Raw genomic sequence first — 18,322 nt, forward strand, 5'->3', positions numbered from 1 at the left:
CAGAATTTTGCCAAGAGAACACACTGATCATAGCAAACACCCCCTTCCAACAACATAAGAGAAGATTATACACATGGACATCACCAGATGGTCAATACCAAAATCAGATTGATTATATTCTTTACAGCAAAAGATGGAGAAGCTCTATACAGTCAGCAAAAACAAGACTGGGAGCTGACTATGGCTCAAATTATGAACTCCTTATTGCAAACTTCAGACTTAGATTGAAGAAAGTAGGAGAAACCACTGGACCATTCAGGTATGACTGAAATCAAATTCCTTATGATTATACAGTGGAAGTGACAAATAGATTCAAGGGATTAGATCTGATAGAGTGCCTGAAGAACTGTGGACGGAGGTTCATGACAATGCACAAGAGGCAGCGATCAAAACTATCCCCAAGGAAAAGAAATGCAAAAGGTTGTCTGAGGAGGCCTTACAAATAGCTGAGAAAAGAAGAGAAACTAAAGGCAAAGGAGAAAAGGAAAGATAAACCCATCTGAATGCAGAGTTCCAAAGAATAGCAAGGAAAGATAAGAAAGCCTTTCTTAGTGATCAAATGCAAAGAAATAGAGGAAAACAATAGAATGGGAAAGACTAGAGAACTCTTCAAGAAAATTAGAGATACCAAGGGAACATGTCATGCAAAGATGGGCACAATAAAGGATGGATGGTATGGACCTAACAGAAGCAGAAGAGATTAAGAAGAGATGGCAAGAATACACAGAAGAACTGTACAAAAAAGATCTTCATGACACAGATAACCACGATGGTGTGATCACTCACCTAGAGCCAGACGTCCTGGAATGTGAAGTCAAGCAGGCCTTAGGAAACATCACTATGAACAAAGCTAGTGGAGGTGATGGAATTCCAGTTGTGCTATTTCAAATCCTAAAAGACAATGCTGTGAAGGTGCTCCACTTAATATGCCAGCAAATTTGGAAAATTTAGCAGTGGCCACAGAACTGGAAAAGGTCAGTTTTCATTCCAATCCCAAAGAAATGCAATGCCAAAGAATGTTCAAATGACTGCACAATTGCATTCATCTCACACGCTAGCAAAGTAATGCTCAGAGTTCTCCAAGCCAGACTTCAACCTCCAAGCCAGACTTCAACAGTATATGAACTTCCAGATGTTCAAGCTGAATTCAGAAAAGGCAGAGGAACCAGAGATTACATTTTCAACATCTGTTGGAACACTGAAAAAGCAAGAGAGTTCCAGAAAAACATCTATTTCTGCTTTATTGTCTATGCCAAAGCCTTTGACTGTGTGGATCACAATAAACTGTGGAAAATTCTGAGAGAGAAGGGAATACTAGACCACCTGACCTGCCTCCTGAGAAATCTGTATCAGGTCAAGAAGCAATAGTTAGAATTGGACATGGAACAACAGACCAGTTCCAAATCAGGAAAGGAGTACATCAAGGCTGTATATTGTCACCCTGCTTATTTAACTTATATACAGAGTACATCATGTGAAATGCCGGGCTGGATAAAGCACAAATTGGAATCAGGATTGCCAGGAGAAATATCAATAACCTCAGATATACAGATGATACCACCCTTACGGCAGAAAGTGAAAAAAAACTAAAGAGCCTCTTGATGAAAGTAAAAGACAGAGTAAAAAAGTTGGCTTAAAACTCAACATTCAGAAAACTAAGATCATGGCATCCGGTCACATCACTTCATGGGAAATAGATGGGGAAACAGTGAAAACAGTGAGGGACTATTTTCTTGGGCTCCAAAATCACTGCAGATGGTGACTACAGTCATGAAATTAAAAGATGCCTGCCCCTTGGAAAGGAAAGCCATGACCAACCTAGACAGCATATTCAAAAGCAGAGACATTACTTTGCTACAAAGGTCCGTCTAGTCAAAGCTATGGTTTTTCCAGTAGTCATGTATAGATGTAGAGTTGGACTATAAAGAAAGCTGAGTGCCGAAGAAGTGATGTTTTTGAACTGTGTTGTTGGAGAAGGCTCTTGAGGGTCCCTTGGACTGCAAGAAAATCCAACCAGTCCATGCTAAATGAAATCAGTCCTGAATATTCAATGGAAGGACTGACAGTGAAGCTGAAGCTCCAATACTTTAGCCAGCTGATGTGAAGAACTGACTCATTGGAAAAGATTCTGATGCTGGGAAAGACTGAAGGCAGGAGGAAAAGGGGACAACAGAGGATGAGATGGCTGGATGGCATCACTGACTCAACAGACACGAGTTTGGGTAAGCTCCAGAAGTTGGTGATGGACAGGGAAGCCTGGTGTGCTACAGTCCATGGGGTTGCAAAGAGTCGGACTCAACTGAGCAACTGAACTGACTGACTGAGACGGATGCCAGTCCCCAGAAATGGTGAGCACTAGTGCAGTGGAACTACAGGGCACTCCCAAAAGCTGAGTGTTCCAGTACTCAAGATCTTGAAATGTTTCTGGTTCATGACCATAGCAACTAGCTATGGTTACTAACTTAATGATGCTGGCAGAAAGGAGCATACAGTTGGTGCCAACTATTGCTCATAAAGAAGGATAAAGTTTTTATTCTCTTTTGATGTCACGTTGAATGCAAGACAGGTGCAGTCTGCCTATAAATTTATTTATAGTTTGATTGAGGCTCAAACTAACAACCATCCACACTATTTCCTGGTTGCCACTATCTCACACAGTATTAGGGTTAGACACAAGTCTTTCTGCCCTTACACCATAAGGTCTAGTACAGAAGGTTGTTTCTGGTTCACTCTGTCTTCTTTCCCATTCTTTAGCAAGCTGAGTTCTAGCAGTTCATACCTGCTGTCTTTCAGAGTGTCGGGAGTCATCATCGGGACTACAAAGGAATTCAAGGACCTGGTCAAAGAAAAGGTATTTTTAAATTGGATACCAGCATGCATGCCATAAGGAAAATCATAGTTACTCTTTCTATATCACCAATTCATTCACATCCAGCTCAACAAACACCATAGGGATATGGTAGCTTCCCAATTGGTCGGCCCAATATATGACACAGCAGGCTCAGTTATCTAACAATTTAATGTATACCTTAAACATATTTCTTTACTATTTAGAAACATGACTAGAATCTGACATCATATATTCCTTAAGATTCCCAATACCATGGACCAAGCTAAGTATGGACTTTGGAATCAGGCCACTTGAATTTGAATCCTAACCTTATTAATACTTAATAACAACATTTATTGCTGGTAATAACACTTATTAAGTGACTTGGATGAGTGACTTAACCTCTCCAGGCTTTAGGAGCCTCATCTGCAAAACAGGAGTAACAACTATACCAAGTTCAGAGGTAGTGGGAGTGTTGACATGTAAAATTTTGAAGCAGAGCATGGCACTATGAAGTGCTCAATAAATGCTGGTCATTATTAGCAACTTTCTCCAGGTAAAGAGTATTTTCTTCATCACCCATGGCTTTGTAGAAGATATTTAACTGGGATTTGGAAATACCTTCAGAGTGGTTAGTAAGTAAATTCGGATTTTCTAAAAGTAATCTCTCTTCCAGATGATCAACATCATAGTCTTACTACCAATGAGATGGGTAATTACTTAATTGAAAAATTCTTAAGTCAAAAATTCTAGGCAAATTTAGAACAGAATAATTGGGAAAACAATCTCTATAAATCAATCTCTACAAATCATACTCCCATGACACCAAGTTACTGGACAGTCACACAATCCAAACACAACACTAAAAAACAAAAGCTAATTTGGATCCAAACTGAAAGATGAACAAGCCTCTACCTCGTAGGACATTCACCTGGTAGGTTATTCTATTAAGAAACCACGTAATCCAGTGAATTTTTCTACAAACAGTAAATAAAAACAATTCTACTTCTTATGGTTAAAGACACTCACCTGATCAAAAAGAGTTCTGTTTACAAATAAGGTGTTATCAGGCTTTGCAAGCTGCCGAGCAAGGAAGGTAAAGAGACACCCTACTTGTGAGGGCGTAAAATCTGAATTCTCCACCATAACCTATGAGTAAAAGAGACCATTTATGCAATATACCATCTGGTTTGACACAGAAAAATATACAATTAGAGGCAGGGGTGGGGAAGCCTCAGTATGAAGGACTCTATAAAAAGATTCGTCTTTTATCAGCTGTGTGACAACTGAGTTCAACACCATTCAGAGAAGAAGCACAACTACCTGCACTCCCTGAAAGCATTTTAGTGATTTCTGGCATATTTATAGGCACAAGTTCGATAAGAACTGAATTGTTAGAGGTAGATTTCCTATATATACATATATATATAATTATGTTTCCTTCTTGAATTCTTAAAAGAGAATCTAAAATTAAAGTAACCCTATTAAAAATCTGTCCACCAACACAGCAAGAAGGGAGCTGCTTTCGGGTTTAAAGGTAAGGCAGCTTGAGAATGAAGGTATCCCAGAAAAGAAGTCAGCTAGCCTATGAGTCAGTGAAGTGAATGGCTTCTGCCTTGGCTATAAGCAGTTCAGTGAACAGATGGTTTCATATAACATGCTCTTTACAACCACACACAGTTATCAAGTCATAATCTCTCCTCTGATTTAAGTGAGCTCTCATCTCCTGAGTAGCTACTACTATGCCTAAGATGCTTATGGTAGAAGCCTTCAAGGGAATTGTGAACCAGAAAGCAAGGTGAGACAGATAAACAAATCTTAAATAAAAAGCACAATGTAATCAGCACTTATAAAGGAACAAATGACAATGCAAGCACAGTGGGGGAAATTTAGTTAAACTGATCAGAGAAAAAATTTGAAACAAAACAATGAGAAAAGTAGCCTCTAAACTAAGCTTTAAAGCCCATGTAGAATCCATGACAGGGGAAGAAATGTCAGGAGAAAGAGCAGTCCAGGCAAAGAGAAGAGTTGGGGCAAAAAGATGAACCCAAGGAAATATAAGTTTGTCTGGAGAAATGCTATGTTTCATTAGAATGCAGCAGTATGCATGAGGAGAGAAAAATCAGACCAAAAGAAAAACTTAGGGCTCCAATGCCATTCCAAGGAATCCAGAATTTATTTGTTAGAAAATGGAGGAGTTACTAAAGGTGCAATGAGGAGAGGTGATTGTGATCAACGCTATGCTGAGGAAAATTACCCCAACAGCAATGCTTAGGATAAAGTAACAGTAGCAAGAAATAAAGGTAGAGAGACCAAGATGCATGGGACTGCAGAGGTCCATGGGAGAGTCAGAGGAGTTCAGAACATGCAGTGATGATGAACAGGGAAGGAGAAACAGGTGCAAAAGTCACCGCAGAGAGAGAGGAGACAGTGTGGAAACGTGTAGCTAAAGGAAGAACGAAAACTGACAGGTCTTGAGCCTGATAGGCAGGGAGGAGAACAATGCTATTAACAAAGAGGGAGATGGCAGAAGTCTGAGAAGGAAGACCAGGCATTGTTTTAAACTAACTGAACTTAAGGAGGCAATTCTACAACAAATTAGGGAACAACAGCCCATCTCATCTACAAACTCTCTCCTTTCATTTTCCCTTCAAAGATAAAACATTCCCTTGGGGCCCATTTTTGGCCTGCCTTTTCTCACTTTTCTAAGCAGTTTACCCCTGTCTTTTACTGCCCCTGTCTTTTACTTAGTCCAGCAACCACAGCTTGTTCAAGTGCATAAATATCATTACTAGAATATGAGGATGTTTCAAGTTGTAATCTTTGTATCTAAATTCCAATTCATAATATTCAAAGAGCTTTCTATAGCTTTAAAATACTCAATTATCATTTCCTTTCCATGTGTGGGTCCTTTCCACATGTGGGTCCTTTCCTAGGATTCAACTCTCAGGGCCCAACTAGTGCTCTTCTCTGCTTTTAGCTCTTCCTTCTGCTCTACAAGTGTGAACTACTCTCTCACCTGTCTGATTCTAAAAACGTCTTCTAAGGAAACAGTTCTAACTCACAGCCCCATTCCCTTGCCACCTCAGCAAGTGTCCAACTAGGTGTTATCCCAGAAATTTTAGCTTCTTTCCATTTCTTCTCTCTGATCAATTTCAGAGACCATGCTTACAAAATTTTCTGGGCCATCTTATACAAGGTCACAAATTTACAGCTTTCCTGCTCTATGTTTGCAGCCATTCTGCACGCATGATAATGCCTGAGGTTTGATGCTCACTCTCCTGTTTTCTGGTCCTTGCCTGTGCTCCCTCAGAAGAGCTACCTACATGGTGACTACAACTCTATCACCAGAAATGAGAAAATAATCTCAAACTTACCATTTGAGATAGGGTCATTCTTCACTGACCCTAGGTTAAGTACTATCAAAATAACATACAAGATGCAGCCACTGTGTAAAACAGTATGGAGGTTCCTTAAAAAAAACTAAAAACAGAGCTATCATATGATCTGGCAATTCTACCCATGGACATATATCCCAAAAAGATGAAAGTGTTAATTGCTTGGTCGTGTCCAACTCTTTGTGAGCCCATGGACTGAAGCCCACCAAGCTCCTCTGTCCATGGAATTCTCCAGGCAAGAATACTGGATTGGGTTGCCATTTCATTCTCTAGGGAATCTTCCTGACCCAGGGGTCAATCCTGGGTCTCCTATATTGCAAGCAGATACTTTACCATCTGAGCCACCAGGGAAGACTGTATCGATGAAAACTCTAGTTCAAAAAGATACATGCACCCCAATGTTCACAGCAGCACTATTTACAGTAGCCATGACATGGAAGAAACCTAAGTGTCCATCAAGAGACAAACGGCTTTAGAATATGTGGTTTATATATATACAATGGAATATTACTAAGCCATAAAAAAGCATGAAGTAGGGCTTCCCTGGTGGCTCAGTGATGAAGAGTCTGCCTGCCAAAAGCAGGAGACATGGGCTAGATTCCTGGTCTAGGAGGATCCCACTTGCCGAGCAGCAATTAAGTCCATGTGTCACAACTCCTGAGCCTGTGCTCTAGAGTCCGGGCGCCACAACTGCTGAAGCTGTGCACCCTGGAGACCGTGCTCGGCAACAAGAGAAGCTACTGCAAAGAGAAGCCCTGCAACCACAGCTAGAGAGTAGCTCCTGCTTGCCGCAACTAGAAAACCGCCCACGCAGCACAGCCAAAAATAAATAAATAAAAGAATGAAACAATGCCATTGGCAGCAACAAGGATGGACCTAGAGAATATTATACTTTAGTGAAGCAATTCAGAAAGAGAAAGACAAATATCATATGGTATCACTTACTTGCTGGAATTTAATAAATAATACAAATGAATTTATATATATAATAGAGACTTACAGATACAGAAAACAAACTTATGGTTACTAGTAGGGAAAAGCAGGAGGTAGGGGTCAATAGGAGGACAAGATTAACAGATATAAATCATTATACATAAGCATAGGGAACTGTGCTCAGTGTTAAGTGACAGCATGGATAGGAGGGGAGTTTGGGGGAGAATGGATACATATATATGTATGGCTGAGTTCCTCTGCCGTTCACCTGATGCTATCACAGCATTTTAATTGGCAATAGTCCAATATAAAATAAAAAGTTTAGAAAAACCAAATTACTATAATAAAACAGATAAGCAATAAGAATTTACTGTATAACACGAATAAAAAAAAAAGAATTTACTGTATAGCACAGAGAATTATATTCAGTATCTTCTGATAACCTATCATGGAAAATAACCTGAAAAAAATATAATATATTTGTATGTGTGTGTGTATATATATATCTGAATCACTTTGCTACATACCTAAACTAACACAATACTATAAATTAACTATACTTCAATTTAAAAAAACAATATACAAAAGCAATAATTCACCAGGAGTAACAATTTAACGACTTTATGGAGTTTTATTTCCTTCATTTGGATCATTTTCCCAACTTAGTACAGTTTTAAAACTTACATTCTAATTCAATCAACTTGCAAACATTTCTTGAACACCCACCAGATTGCAGGCATCATGCTAGACATGTTAAAATAATGACAAAAAAAAAAAAAAAAACCATATCCCTACAGTCTCTACCTACAGGAAACTCATTCCAGGTAGGAAAAGACACACATAAACAAACCATACAGTGTGTCAAGTGTGGCACGAAGTATTATGAGATCCCAGAGAAAAGGCGACAAATCAAACTGGAAGTGTGAGAGAGCGTTCTGAAGAGTTTCTCATGGATGATATTTAAGTTATGTCTTGGAGAATGGCTAGGAATTTGCCAGGCAGAGAAAGCGAAGGAAAACACATGATGGGATAAAAGAAAACTCACACAAAGAACATAAGCCAAAAAAGATGACAAAGAAAGTTCACTGATTTCCAACAATTTAAAATTGGTGAAAAGGGAGTTCCCTGGTAGCTGAATGGTTAGGATTCCAGACTTTCACTGCCATGGCCGGGGTTCAATTTCTGGTTGAGGAACTGAGAACCACAAGCTGCTCAGCATGGACAAAAAAAAACTGTTGAGTTGATAATACAGACTGGTGGGGCGAGAGGGAAGGTCAGAGAGAGGAGCAGTTATAAAGATGTAGTCAGGGGCCAGAAAGTATGAAAGGATCTTGGATACCATGTTAAAAATTTACATGGGTATGGCAAAAACTACTACTTGTGCTCCAACATCTGTTCCTTCCATCTAATTTAGAAACAGAACTCATTTTTAGCTAAACACGTGGCCACCCACCATACAGAGTACACTTCACAGTCTCCCTAGCTAAGTGCTGATCTTCATGATATACCCAGAATTGCAGTGCACAACTTCTAAGAAACTCTGAAAGAAAGAGAACATTTTCTACCTCATCTCTTTCTGCATTCAGGCTGGTTAGAATGCAGAGGTAATACTGGAGCCTGAGCAGTCATTTTGGACCGAACGACAGAAACCATGTACTAAGAAACAGCAATAAGATGGAAGTGTTGTGCATCCCAGACAAGTTTGTGAACCCACTCTACTAGACCAGGCTGCCTACACTCCAGACTTTAAGGGGAAAATTAAATTTCCACAACAAAGTATTATTATTTTGAACTTTCTGTCACAGAAGAACTTAATTTCAACTGCACCAATGGGAAGCCAGAGAAGAATATTACCTAGAAGAAAGGTAAGATCACAAATTAAAGAAGGAAAAGATAAGACCATTTGGGAAGGTATTTTGAAACCTAAGTGAAAATTCTCCATACTAGCCACCAAGATCAAACTGGCGTTATTTGGGAGCTCTCATATTCATCACTGCCTATTTTACAAGGCTAATAAATGGCTCAAATGAGATCGTGTATACAAATGAGCTTTGAAAATTATAAAGAACTACTATAAATGTAGTTAATGAATTAATATTATACACAAAGAAAATATTTCAATTTTGGTCTCTTCTCCAAAATAACCTAAAAGTCACTAAGAGGAAGAAACTACCATTTTATAGCCAAATGAACAGGATAAAAACTCTAAGCTTTTAACTACAAGAAGAAACTGGCCTGGGTGAAGCTGTGCAGATGGACAGGAAAAGAATCTGTCTCCACAGTCATTCACTAGCAACAGCGTGAATCTCAAAATAGTTTTCAATTGAATCCAGATGGACTTAGATTGGTATGATCATCTCTGCGTGCCTCAAATCTTTCCTAAGTTACCCATCATCTCAGTACCATGGCAAAACTACATATGGCACTACCATAGCAACACAGCAATGCCAGTATGAGACAGGCGACTCTTCAGAACATTATTTTCTCAAAGCACTCTGAAGTCAGTCCCATTACTAAATGTAATCATACTAACATAGCAATTATCACAATATGCATTTCTCAAGAGTAGCACTCTGTATCCAATATCCAGTCTAAAGCTGAGATACATTATATTTTTTGAATGAATGATTAGTACTTTAGCTTTTGAAGACAAAGACATCATAATAAAAGTTTTAAATGATTGCAACACATTCCTTTATTAAACAAGATTATTTTAGAACTTGCTATAAAGTAATTCACTTTTATAAATATCAATACGAAGACATTCTAGGGATACTCACCTTCAACAAAATATCCACGATACGTTGTTGATATTCTACAGCTTGCTTATCATTTTTAAAATCTTCAAAAGTCTAAAAAGGAACAACAAATTTTAAAAAGGTAAGTATTATTTGAAAATTTTAGAAGGAAACAAGATATTAAATTCTTATTAATAGGTAAATCCCCAAATAAGATAACCACTCCTCAATATGTTTTTTCTTATATAACTTTAACAAGTTTATTTTTAGTGAGTTTAACAGAAGCCTACATTATTCAATATTATATGGTATTCTGAATAAAAAGTATAAAAATAAAGTGATTGTTATACAACCCAAAAGTGATTCACCCTGGTGATATGGTGGATAAGAATCCACCTGCCAATGCAGGGGACACGAGGTAGATCCCTGGAGTTCAATCCTTGGTCCGAGAAGATTCCGCAAGCCGTGGGACCACTAAGCTTGTGCACCACAGCTACTGAGCCACACTCTAGAGCCTGTGCTCTGCAACGAGAGAAGCCACTGCACCGCAAAGCCCACGCACCACAACCAGAAGGCAGCCCCTACCTCTGCAACTAGAGAACACCTACCCACAGCAAGGAACACCCACTACAACCAAAAAGAAAAAATAACTTTTAAAAGTTATCAAAATTAAACAAAGGAAGGCAAAGTTTATAGGCAACAAAAAAGAAAGAATACTGATGGGAAGAGGCAATTTGTGAGCAAGAATCTGAAAAGGATGAAATACATGTTACATGCTCAGCCATCATCCCATCCATGCTATTTGGAAACAATAACTGAAATACAGTTGTTAACTGTCATGAAAAGAAATTTCCATGACAACTAAGAAGAAATGATGTTCAACAATAGATACTTTAAAAAATTACTACGGTAAAACTGTCACAATATTAAAATCCTCAAGAATACATACAAAGAATAGGTATTCTATTTTCACAACACTGCCAAGTACAGCATTTTTTATGTTCCTGCTCAAGTACAGCCAAATACATTTTGAATAGAACTTGCACCCAAGTAAATGACAGCACTGGATTCTGGAAATACATAGAAGCTATAGGATGCATATATGAAGAAACCGAAGGGAAGGAATGGAAATGCAGGCTTGTGGACACAGTATGGGGAGGGAGAGGGTGGGGCTAACAGAGAAAGTAACATCAACATATATACACTACTATGTGCAAAATGGATAGCTGGTGAGAAGCTGCTGTATGTAACACAGGGAGCTCATTTGGGCGCTCTGTAATGACCTAGAGGGGTGGCAGGGGGGATGGGAGGAAGGCTCAAAAGAGAGGGGATATATGTATAATTATGGCTGATTCCTGTGGCTGTCTGGCAGAAACCAACACAACACTGTAAAAATCAAAAAAAAACAAACAAAAAAACTGAAATGAAAATGCTTATTGAGTAAGAGTGATAAAAGCCTTGAAGATCTTCCTAAGGCTTTCACTTAGGACATTCGGCCCTTTGTTGTTGTTTAGTCGCTCAGTCATATCTGACTCTTTGTGAACCCATGGACTGCAGCACACCAGGCTTCCTTCCCTGTCCTTCCCCATCTCCGGGAGCTTGCTCAAACTCATGTCCATTGAGTCGGTGATGCCATCCAATTGATAGCTTATGGTGAACGGTGTTGGATTTGTGATCTCCGTCTCCGAAGATTTAACTTTGGGACCAGGGACCAGGTTTGATCACTCAAGAGGTTTTGTATAGCAGAGTTTTATTAAAGAAAAAAAGGGAGAGAAAGCTTCTGACATAGACATCAGAAGGGGGATAGAGAGTGCCCCCCCTGCTAGTTTCAGTAAGCTATTTTATGTCTTTTAGAAAGTTATTAATCAGATAAGAGAGACAGGTAGGCTGATGGAGTTTCACCAGGCCCCTCTCCCACAATATGCATTTTTGAAAGAGGATGGCATGAGGTATGTCATCCCCCAGCCATAAAGCAATTGATATGAATACTGGTTTGTTGAGCCATTAGCAGTCAAAAGTTAGTCTTAGGTGGAACCGTTTTGAAGAAAGGCAAATTCCAAAGCAAATACATAATTTCATTAACATAGCTTAAGAAAAACATTTCCATAAGAAAAATGCATTGGATAGCTCAAGATGTGAGAAAAGTTCAGTTCAGGTAGAACCAGGTGTCATCATAGCAACACAGAATTTTAAGAGACACTTGCAGCTTATTTCCTCAGTTTGGAGACCCCTGGCCTTCCTGCCTGCTACCCTCTCACAATCCATCTCATCCTCTGTCGTCCCCTTCTCCTCCTGCCTTCAACCTTTCCCAGCATCAGGGTCTTTTCTGAGTCAGCTCTTTGAATCAGGTGGCCAACGTATTGGAGCTTCAGCTTCAGTCCTTCCAATGAATATTCAGGGTTGATTTCCTTTAGGATTGATTGACTGGTTTGATCTCCTTGCAGTCCAAGGGACTCTCAAGAGTCTTCTCCAATACCACAATTCAAAAGCATCAATTCTACGGCGCTCAGCTTTCTACATGATCCAACTCTCACATTCGTACATGACTACTGAGAAAACCACAGCTTTGACTATACAGACCATTGCCATCAAAGTAATATCTCTGCTTTGTAATATGCTTTCCAGGATGATCATGGCTTTTTATTTCAAGGAGCAAGCGTCTTTTAATTTCACGGCTGCAGTCACCATCCACAGTGATTTTGGAGCCCAAGAAAATAAAGTCTCTCAGTGTTTCCACTGTTTCCCCATCTATTTGCCATGAAGTGATGGGACTGGGTGCTATGATCTTAGTTTTAGAATGCTGAGTTTTAAGTCAGCTTCTTCACTCTCCTCTTTCATTTTCATCAAAAGGCTCTTTAATTCCTCTTTGCTTTTTGTCATAAGGCTGGTGTCATCTGCATATCTGAAGTCATTGATATTTCTCCCAGCAGTCTTGATTCCAGCCTATGCTTTACCAGCTAGGCATTTCACACGATGTACTCTGCCCAAAGGTTAAATAAGCAGGGTGACAATATACAGCCCTGACGTACTCCTTTCTTGATTTGGAACCAGTCTGTTGTTCTATGTCCAATTCTAACTCTTGTTTCTTGACCTGCACACAGGTTTTTCAGGAGGCAGGTAAGGTGGGGTGGTATTCCCATTTCTTTAAGAATTTTTCAAAGTTTGTTGTGATCCACACAGTCAAAGGCTTTTTAGCATAGTCAATGAAGCAGAAGTAGGTGTTTTTCTGGAATTCTTTTGCTTTTTCTATGCTCCAATGGATGTTGGCAATTCGATCTCTTGTTCCTCTGCCTTTTCTAAATCCAGCTTGTAGATCTGGAAGTTCTTGGTTCATGAAGAGCTGAAGCCTAGCTTGAAGGATTTTGAGCATTATCTTGTTAGCATATGAAATGAGTGCAACTGTGTGGTAATTTGAATATTCTTTGGCATTGCCCTTCCTTAGGACTGGAATGAAAACTGACCTTTCCCAGTTCTGCGGCCTCTGATAAGTTTTCCAAATTTGCTGACCTATTGAGTGCAGCACTTTAACAGCACTGTCTTTTAGGATTTGAAATAGCTCAGCCGGAATTTCATCACCTCCACCAGCTTTGTTTGTAGTAATACTACTAAGGCCCACTTGACTTCACATTTCAGGATGTCTGACTTTAGATGAGTTACCACACCATCGTGGTTATCCTGGTCATTAAGACCCCTTTTGCATAGTTCTTCTATGTATTCTTGCCATCTCTTCTTAATCTCTTCTACTTCTGTTGGGTCCATACCATTTGTGTCCTTCATTATGCCCATCTGTGCATGAAATGTTTAAATCTATAAAGCGATAATTTACTACTGACTATCCCGAAGCAAGGAAATAGACTACATATTGTACCAACAGATTAAAGAAGAATTTCCAAGCCACAAACTTTCAAGACTATATCATAGTTAACATTCAAACCAGAATATCTGCTGTTCTTTAAACTGGCCGCAAGCTTCCCCAACTTCTCCAAAGACCCTCTGCTCATACTCTTCTCTACTAGCGTGTCCTTCTTTCCCTTTTCCTGTCTGACACACAGTAAGCATTTTAAACAATGACTGCTGATTTGTCTAGTTAATTCAGAGGAAAATTAAATCTTTATAAAAAATTTTTTCTTCACCTAGAACGCTTTGCTGCTGGTTAGTTAAGAAAAGCTGAAATGAGTTACCAAGGGAACTGTAAGAACTCTTATCCGAAAAGCTCAAACAGAGGGTATTTTGGTGTTTACATGAGTTAAACATGATCCAGTCTGAAGACGGAAAGACAGTCGAGAAAGTGTCTCAGTTCTAAGGCTTAGGATAACAACAAATATACACACGTTCAAACAAACACAACTTCCCCTTCACACTCAGCCTGCCAAAGTGAGATGTCACTCCACAAGTTAACACAAAATCATGGAGAATTAGCATACGTATTAAATAACTACAGCATTGATAGCAAGTAAAAAAGAACTGCTTTATCCACTTGCCTTTTGGTAACATGTATTCACTGCTTTGAAACACACATTGCAAGTTTACTACTATAAACATAATTAAGTGGTGAAATACTTTTATTACAAATGTTGTGATATACACAATGACATATTTTGACTGTAGTTAACAGCTGCCACCAAAATGGCACATTTATGTTAAAACATTATCACTCCACAAAGATTCTTCTTGTTAGAGGAATAATATGCTTGTTAGAGGAATAATATGTAAAGACGTCCTAATGGAGAATGACAGTTTGTGAAGTGCAAAAGTAGACCTAAAATTCAAGTCCCAAAGTCACCTGTGAATTTGGTCATAAAAACTTCTTTCTGTAGCCCCTTAAAATTACTACAGAGCTTCGGTAAGATGATGATAGTTGGCTAAATCCTGATCCAGGGGTCAAGAAACATTGTAAAGGACGAGAGAGAAAATATTTTAGGCTTTGTAGGATACATGTGGTTTGCATGACATATTCTTCTGTTTTTATAATCCTTAAAAATAGAAAAATATTCTGTCTCACCCAAGCCAGAGGTCAAATGCAGCTGGATTTGGTCTACAGACTGTAGTTTGTGAACCCCTGTCCTAATCTCTTCACACATCTCCCAATAAGATCCATGCATATAGAAAAGAAGAAAAAGAATAACCCACAACCCAGACTAATGGGAAAACTAGAAGGACAACACATATTAAAAACCGTGACTTACACAACAGTGGGAAAGTAAACATCCCCAACTAGCAAAGTTGGCTCCAAAGCCCGTTAAAAAAAAAAAAACCGTCAAGAGAGAATTGGGTAGAGGAAAGGAGGGTATGATGAGGTTTCAGCAGGCACAGAACACATATAGTATCAAATGGAATTCACCTCCAAAAGAAAAGGAAGATCCATCCTGGGTGAGTAACTACGGAGGCCAGGTCTGCAACCCAGTGGATCATAGCACTGGCTGATAGGAAGATCAAAGGAAGGAGTCTGGCAAGTATGAATCAGAGGTCTTGGTAAGATACAGCTTTTGAGATAGAAAAGGGAAAGGAAACATATTCCTTAGAGGCCTATGGTAAAGAAGGAAGAGCTCAAGAAAAAGATCCTACTAAAACAAGAGACTTGTCAAAGATTGAGAAAACAGACTACACCCCAAAGACACTATTTAAGAAACTGCACTTAGTTACAACAAATAAAGCAGGTACTTGAATGTGGAAAATAGTATGCAATCTTCCCCCATGATCCAACAAGATCACCAATTATTGCTAGTACAGAAAAATCCATTTAAAAAATGACCAAAAAAACAGAAAGTGAAGGCACTCAAGAATAAAAATAAGAACTAGCCAAAAAATAGAAGTAAACTATAAACAATATCTCAACATACATGAAATATATTTAAACATACAATTGCAGATTTGAAAGAACATCACAAACCAGAAATTTAAGAATTCAGAAAAGAAATGAAGAGTAGGAAAATGTGAAATAAGAGCTAACTGAACTCAGAAAAAAAAAAAAAAACCTGAAAGAAAAAAAAAGTCATCTTAAAAATGAAGACAGAATTACCAGCTACCAAAGGGAGAACAGATATGACCAAAAGTATAGTTAACAGAAATAGAGAACATAAATAAAAAGAACCAAGAAAATGAAATTTAAACAAAGAAGGAAATAAAAAAGACCAAAGAAAGGTGACAAATATAGAAGACAAAGAAGATATAATATACAAATAACCTAAGTTTCTGAAGATGAAGTACAAAATAATGGAGTAGAAAAAAATATTTAAATCTGTATTTCAAGAAAACTTTTTTAAACTAAAAAGACTCAAATTCACATATTGAAAAGGCCCACAGTACATATATGGCAAAACTGACCGAAAATAGTCAATTCTAAGTACTATCTTAAACTATTAGTCTTTAAATATTAATATAAGGAAAAAGGTATTCTGGTACTCTAGGAAAAAATTAAGTCTCTGGGAAAGTTAAGAAAAGTCAAGTTGACACCAGTTTTCCTTATAGCAGTATATAAGAGCAAGATAAATGGGAGGCAACTTTTATTTCACTTCAAAAAATTTTAATTGTGTAATAGTAGAGAAAACATTACATTGAATCCTATCACTTAGAAAACTACATTGAAAACTACAAAATCTTTCTGAGAAAAATTGAAGAAAATCTAAATTAATGAAACAGTATACCTTTTCATGGGTCACAAAATTTAGTATTGCTAAGTCAATTCTTAAATTGACTAAATACTAAACACAATCCTAATCAAAATTCAGGCAGGCTTCTGCAGAAGTTAAGAAGATAACTTGAGATTCATATTGAAATGCCAAAAACAACCCCAAAACTACAAAATACAAAGAATTTTGAAAAAGAGTAAGAAGATATAACATGATTTTCATACTCATTATAAAGCTACAGTAATCAAGGCAGTGTGGTACCGGCATCAAGACAGACAAAGAGACAAGGGGCATAGAATGGAGCTCTAAAATAGACCCAGTATACATAGATGATGTATCTCTGACAAAGTACAAAGACAATCCAGTAGAGAAAGGACAGTCTTTTTGTCAAATGATCCTATAAGAATTAGATATCTCAATGCAAAAAAAAGAACAAGAAAAAAAGACCTTGCATCTAAACCTTGCACCACAGGCCAAAATTTCTTCAAAACGGATCACAGCTTTAAAGGTAAAACCATAAAACTTCTAGAGAATATCTTTGTGACCTTGGGTTAGGCAAAGATTTCATAGCTACAGCCCCAGAAGGATTCCTAAAACAAAACTAATAAATTAGACTTAATCAACATTTAAAATTTCTGCTATTTAAAACACAGCATTAGGAAAATGAAAAAACAAACTACAGACTGGGAGAAAACACCTGCTAAATTCATGTGATCTCATTTTTTTAAACTTACCTAAAAAAAAAAAATTCTCAAAACAACAAATACAATTTTTAAAAATAGGGAAAAATGGTCAAAGAGTGGATATTTTCACCATAGTGTATATGTGGATGGAGAATATACGAGTGGTAAACATAACTTCTTTGCTAATATATTTTAATGAAAAGATGTTTAATATCAGTTGTCAGGAGGGAAATATAAAACCACAATGAGATACCAGCATACATCTACTAGAATGGTCAAATTAAAAAGATGAACCATACAATGTTTTGGAAAGATGAAGAAACTGATACTCTCATATACCACTGGAATGAAAACTGGCAGAACCACTTTAGAAAAGTCTTGTTAGTTTTTTATGAAGTAAAACAATACACTTCACAAAAGACCCAGTGGTTTCATTAGTTGGTATTTACTCAAGAGAAATAAAGATATATGTCCACACAAAGGCTTATATGTAAATATTCATGATAGCTTTAGTCATAGTAACTTGAATCGGAAACAATCAAAAAGACCAACTATTGGTGAATGGATCAACAAACTGTATATCCATAAACTGAAAAATTACATAGCCATAAAGAGGGACAACCTACTGATAAAAGAAACAGTACAGGTAAGTCTCAAAAGCATTATTTTAAGTGAAAGAAGCCAGAAGAAACCACAAAGTTTATGTTTCTCTCTAAATGACATTTTAGAAAGGTGAAACCCTGTTTCCCAAAGCAGATCAGCAGTTGCCAGGGGCTGGGATTGGGACTCACTACAAAACTGCAAAAGTGACCACCTGTTCTGTATCTAGATTGCAGTAGCAGTTATTAGACTGCATACGCGTGTCAACGGAGAAGGACATGGCAACCCACTCCAGTATTCTGGCCCAGAGAATCCCGTGGACAGAGGAGCCTGGTGGGCTGCCGTCCATGGGGTCGCACAGAGTCGGACATAACTAAAGTGACTTAGCATGCATGCATGCATGCATGCTTGTCAAATTCTTCTCTTGAAATGGATGCATTTTGTATACACTGTACCTTAATAGAGCTAAAGTTAAAAACTTCACTTGAAAAAATATTCCTACATTTTAAAA

General features: G+C 38.0%; 1 protein-coding gene across 3 annotated transcripts in view; it reads right to left on the reverse strand.

The window, feature by feature from the left end:
* VPS8 (VPS8, CORVET complex subunit) overlaps positions 1-18,322 on the reverse strand; it is a 297,839-nt gene that overhangs the window by 151,969 nt on the left and 127,548 nt on the right. For all 3 annotated transcript variants that reach the window (XM_018047043.1, XM_018047049.1, XM_005675177.3), the window contains 3 exons: positions 9,942-10,013; positions 3,860-3,979; positions 2,780-2,836 (listed from right to left, as the gene is read on the reverse strand). In XM_018047043.1, coding sequence (XP_017902532.1) covers positions 2,780-2,836; positions 3,860-3,979; positions 9,942-10,013 — 249 coding nt within the window. The remainder of the gene's footprint in view (positions 1-2,779; positions 2,837-3,859; positions 3,980-9,941; positions 10,014-18,322) is intronic.

The sequence above is a fragment of the Capra hircus genome, chromosome 1 (assembly GCF_001704415.2).
Source record: "Capra hircus breed San Clemente chromosome 1, ASM170441v1, whole genome shotgun sequence".
Taxonomy (NCBI): Eukaryota; Metazoa; Chordata; class Mammalia; order Artiodactyla; family Bovidae; genus Capra; species Capra hircus.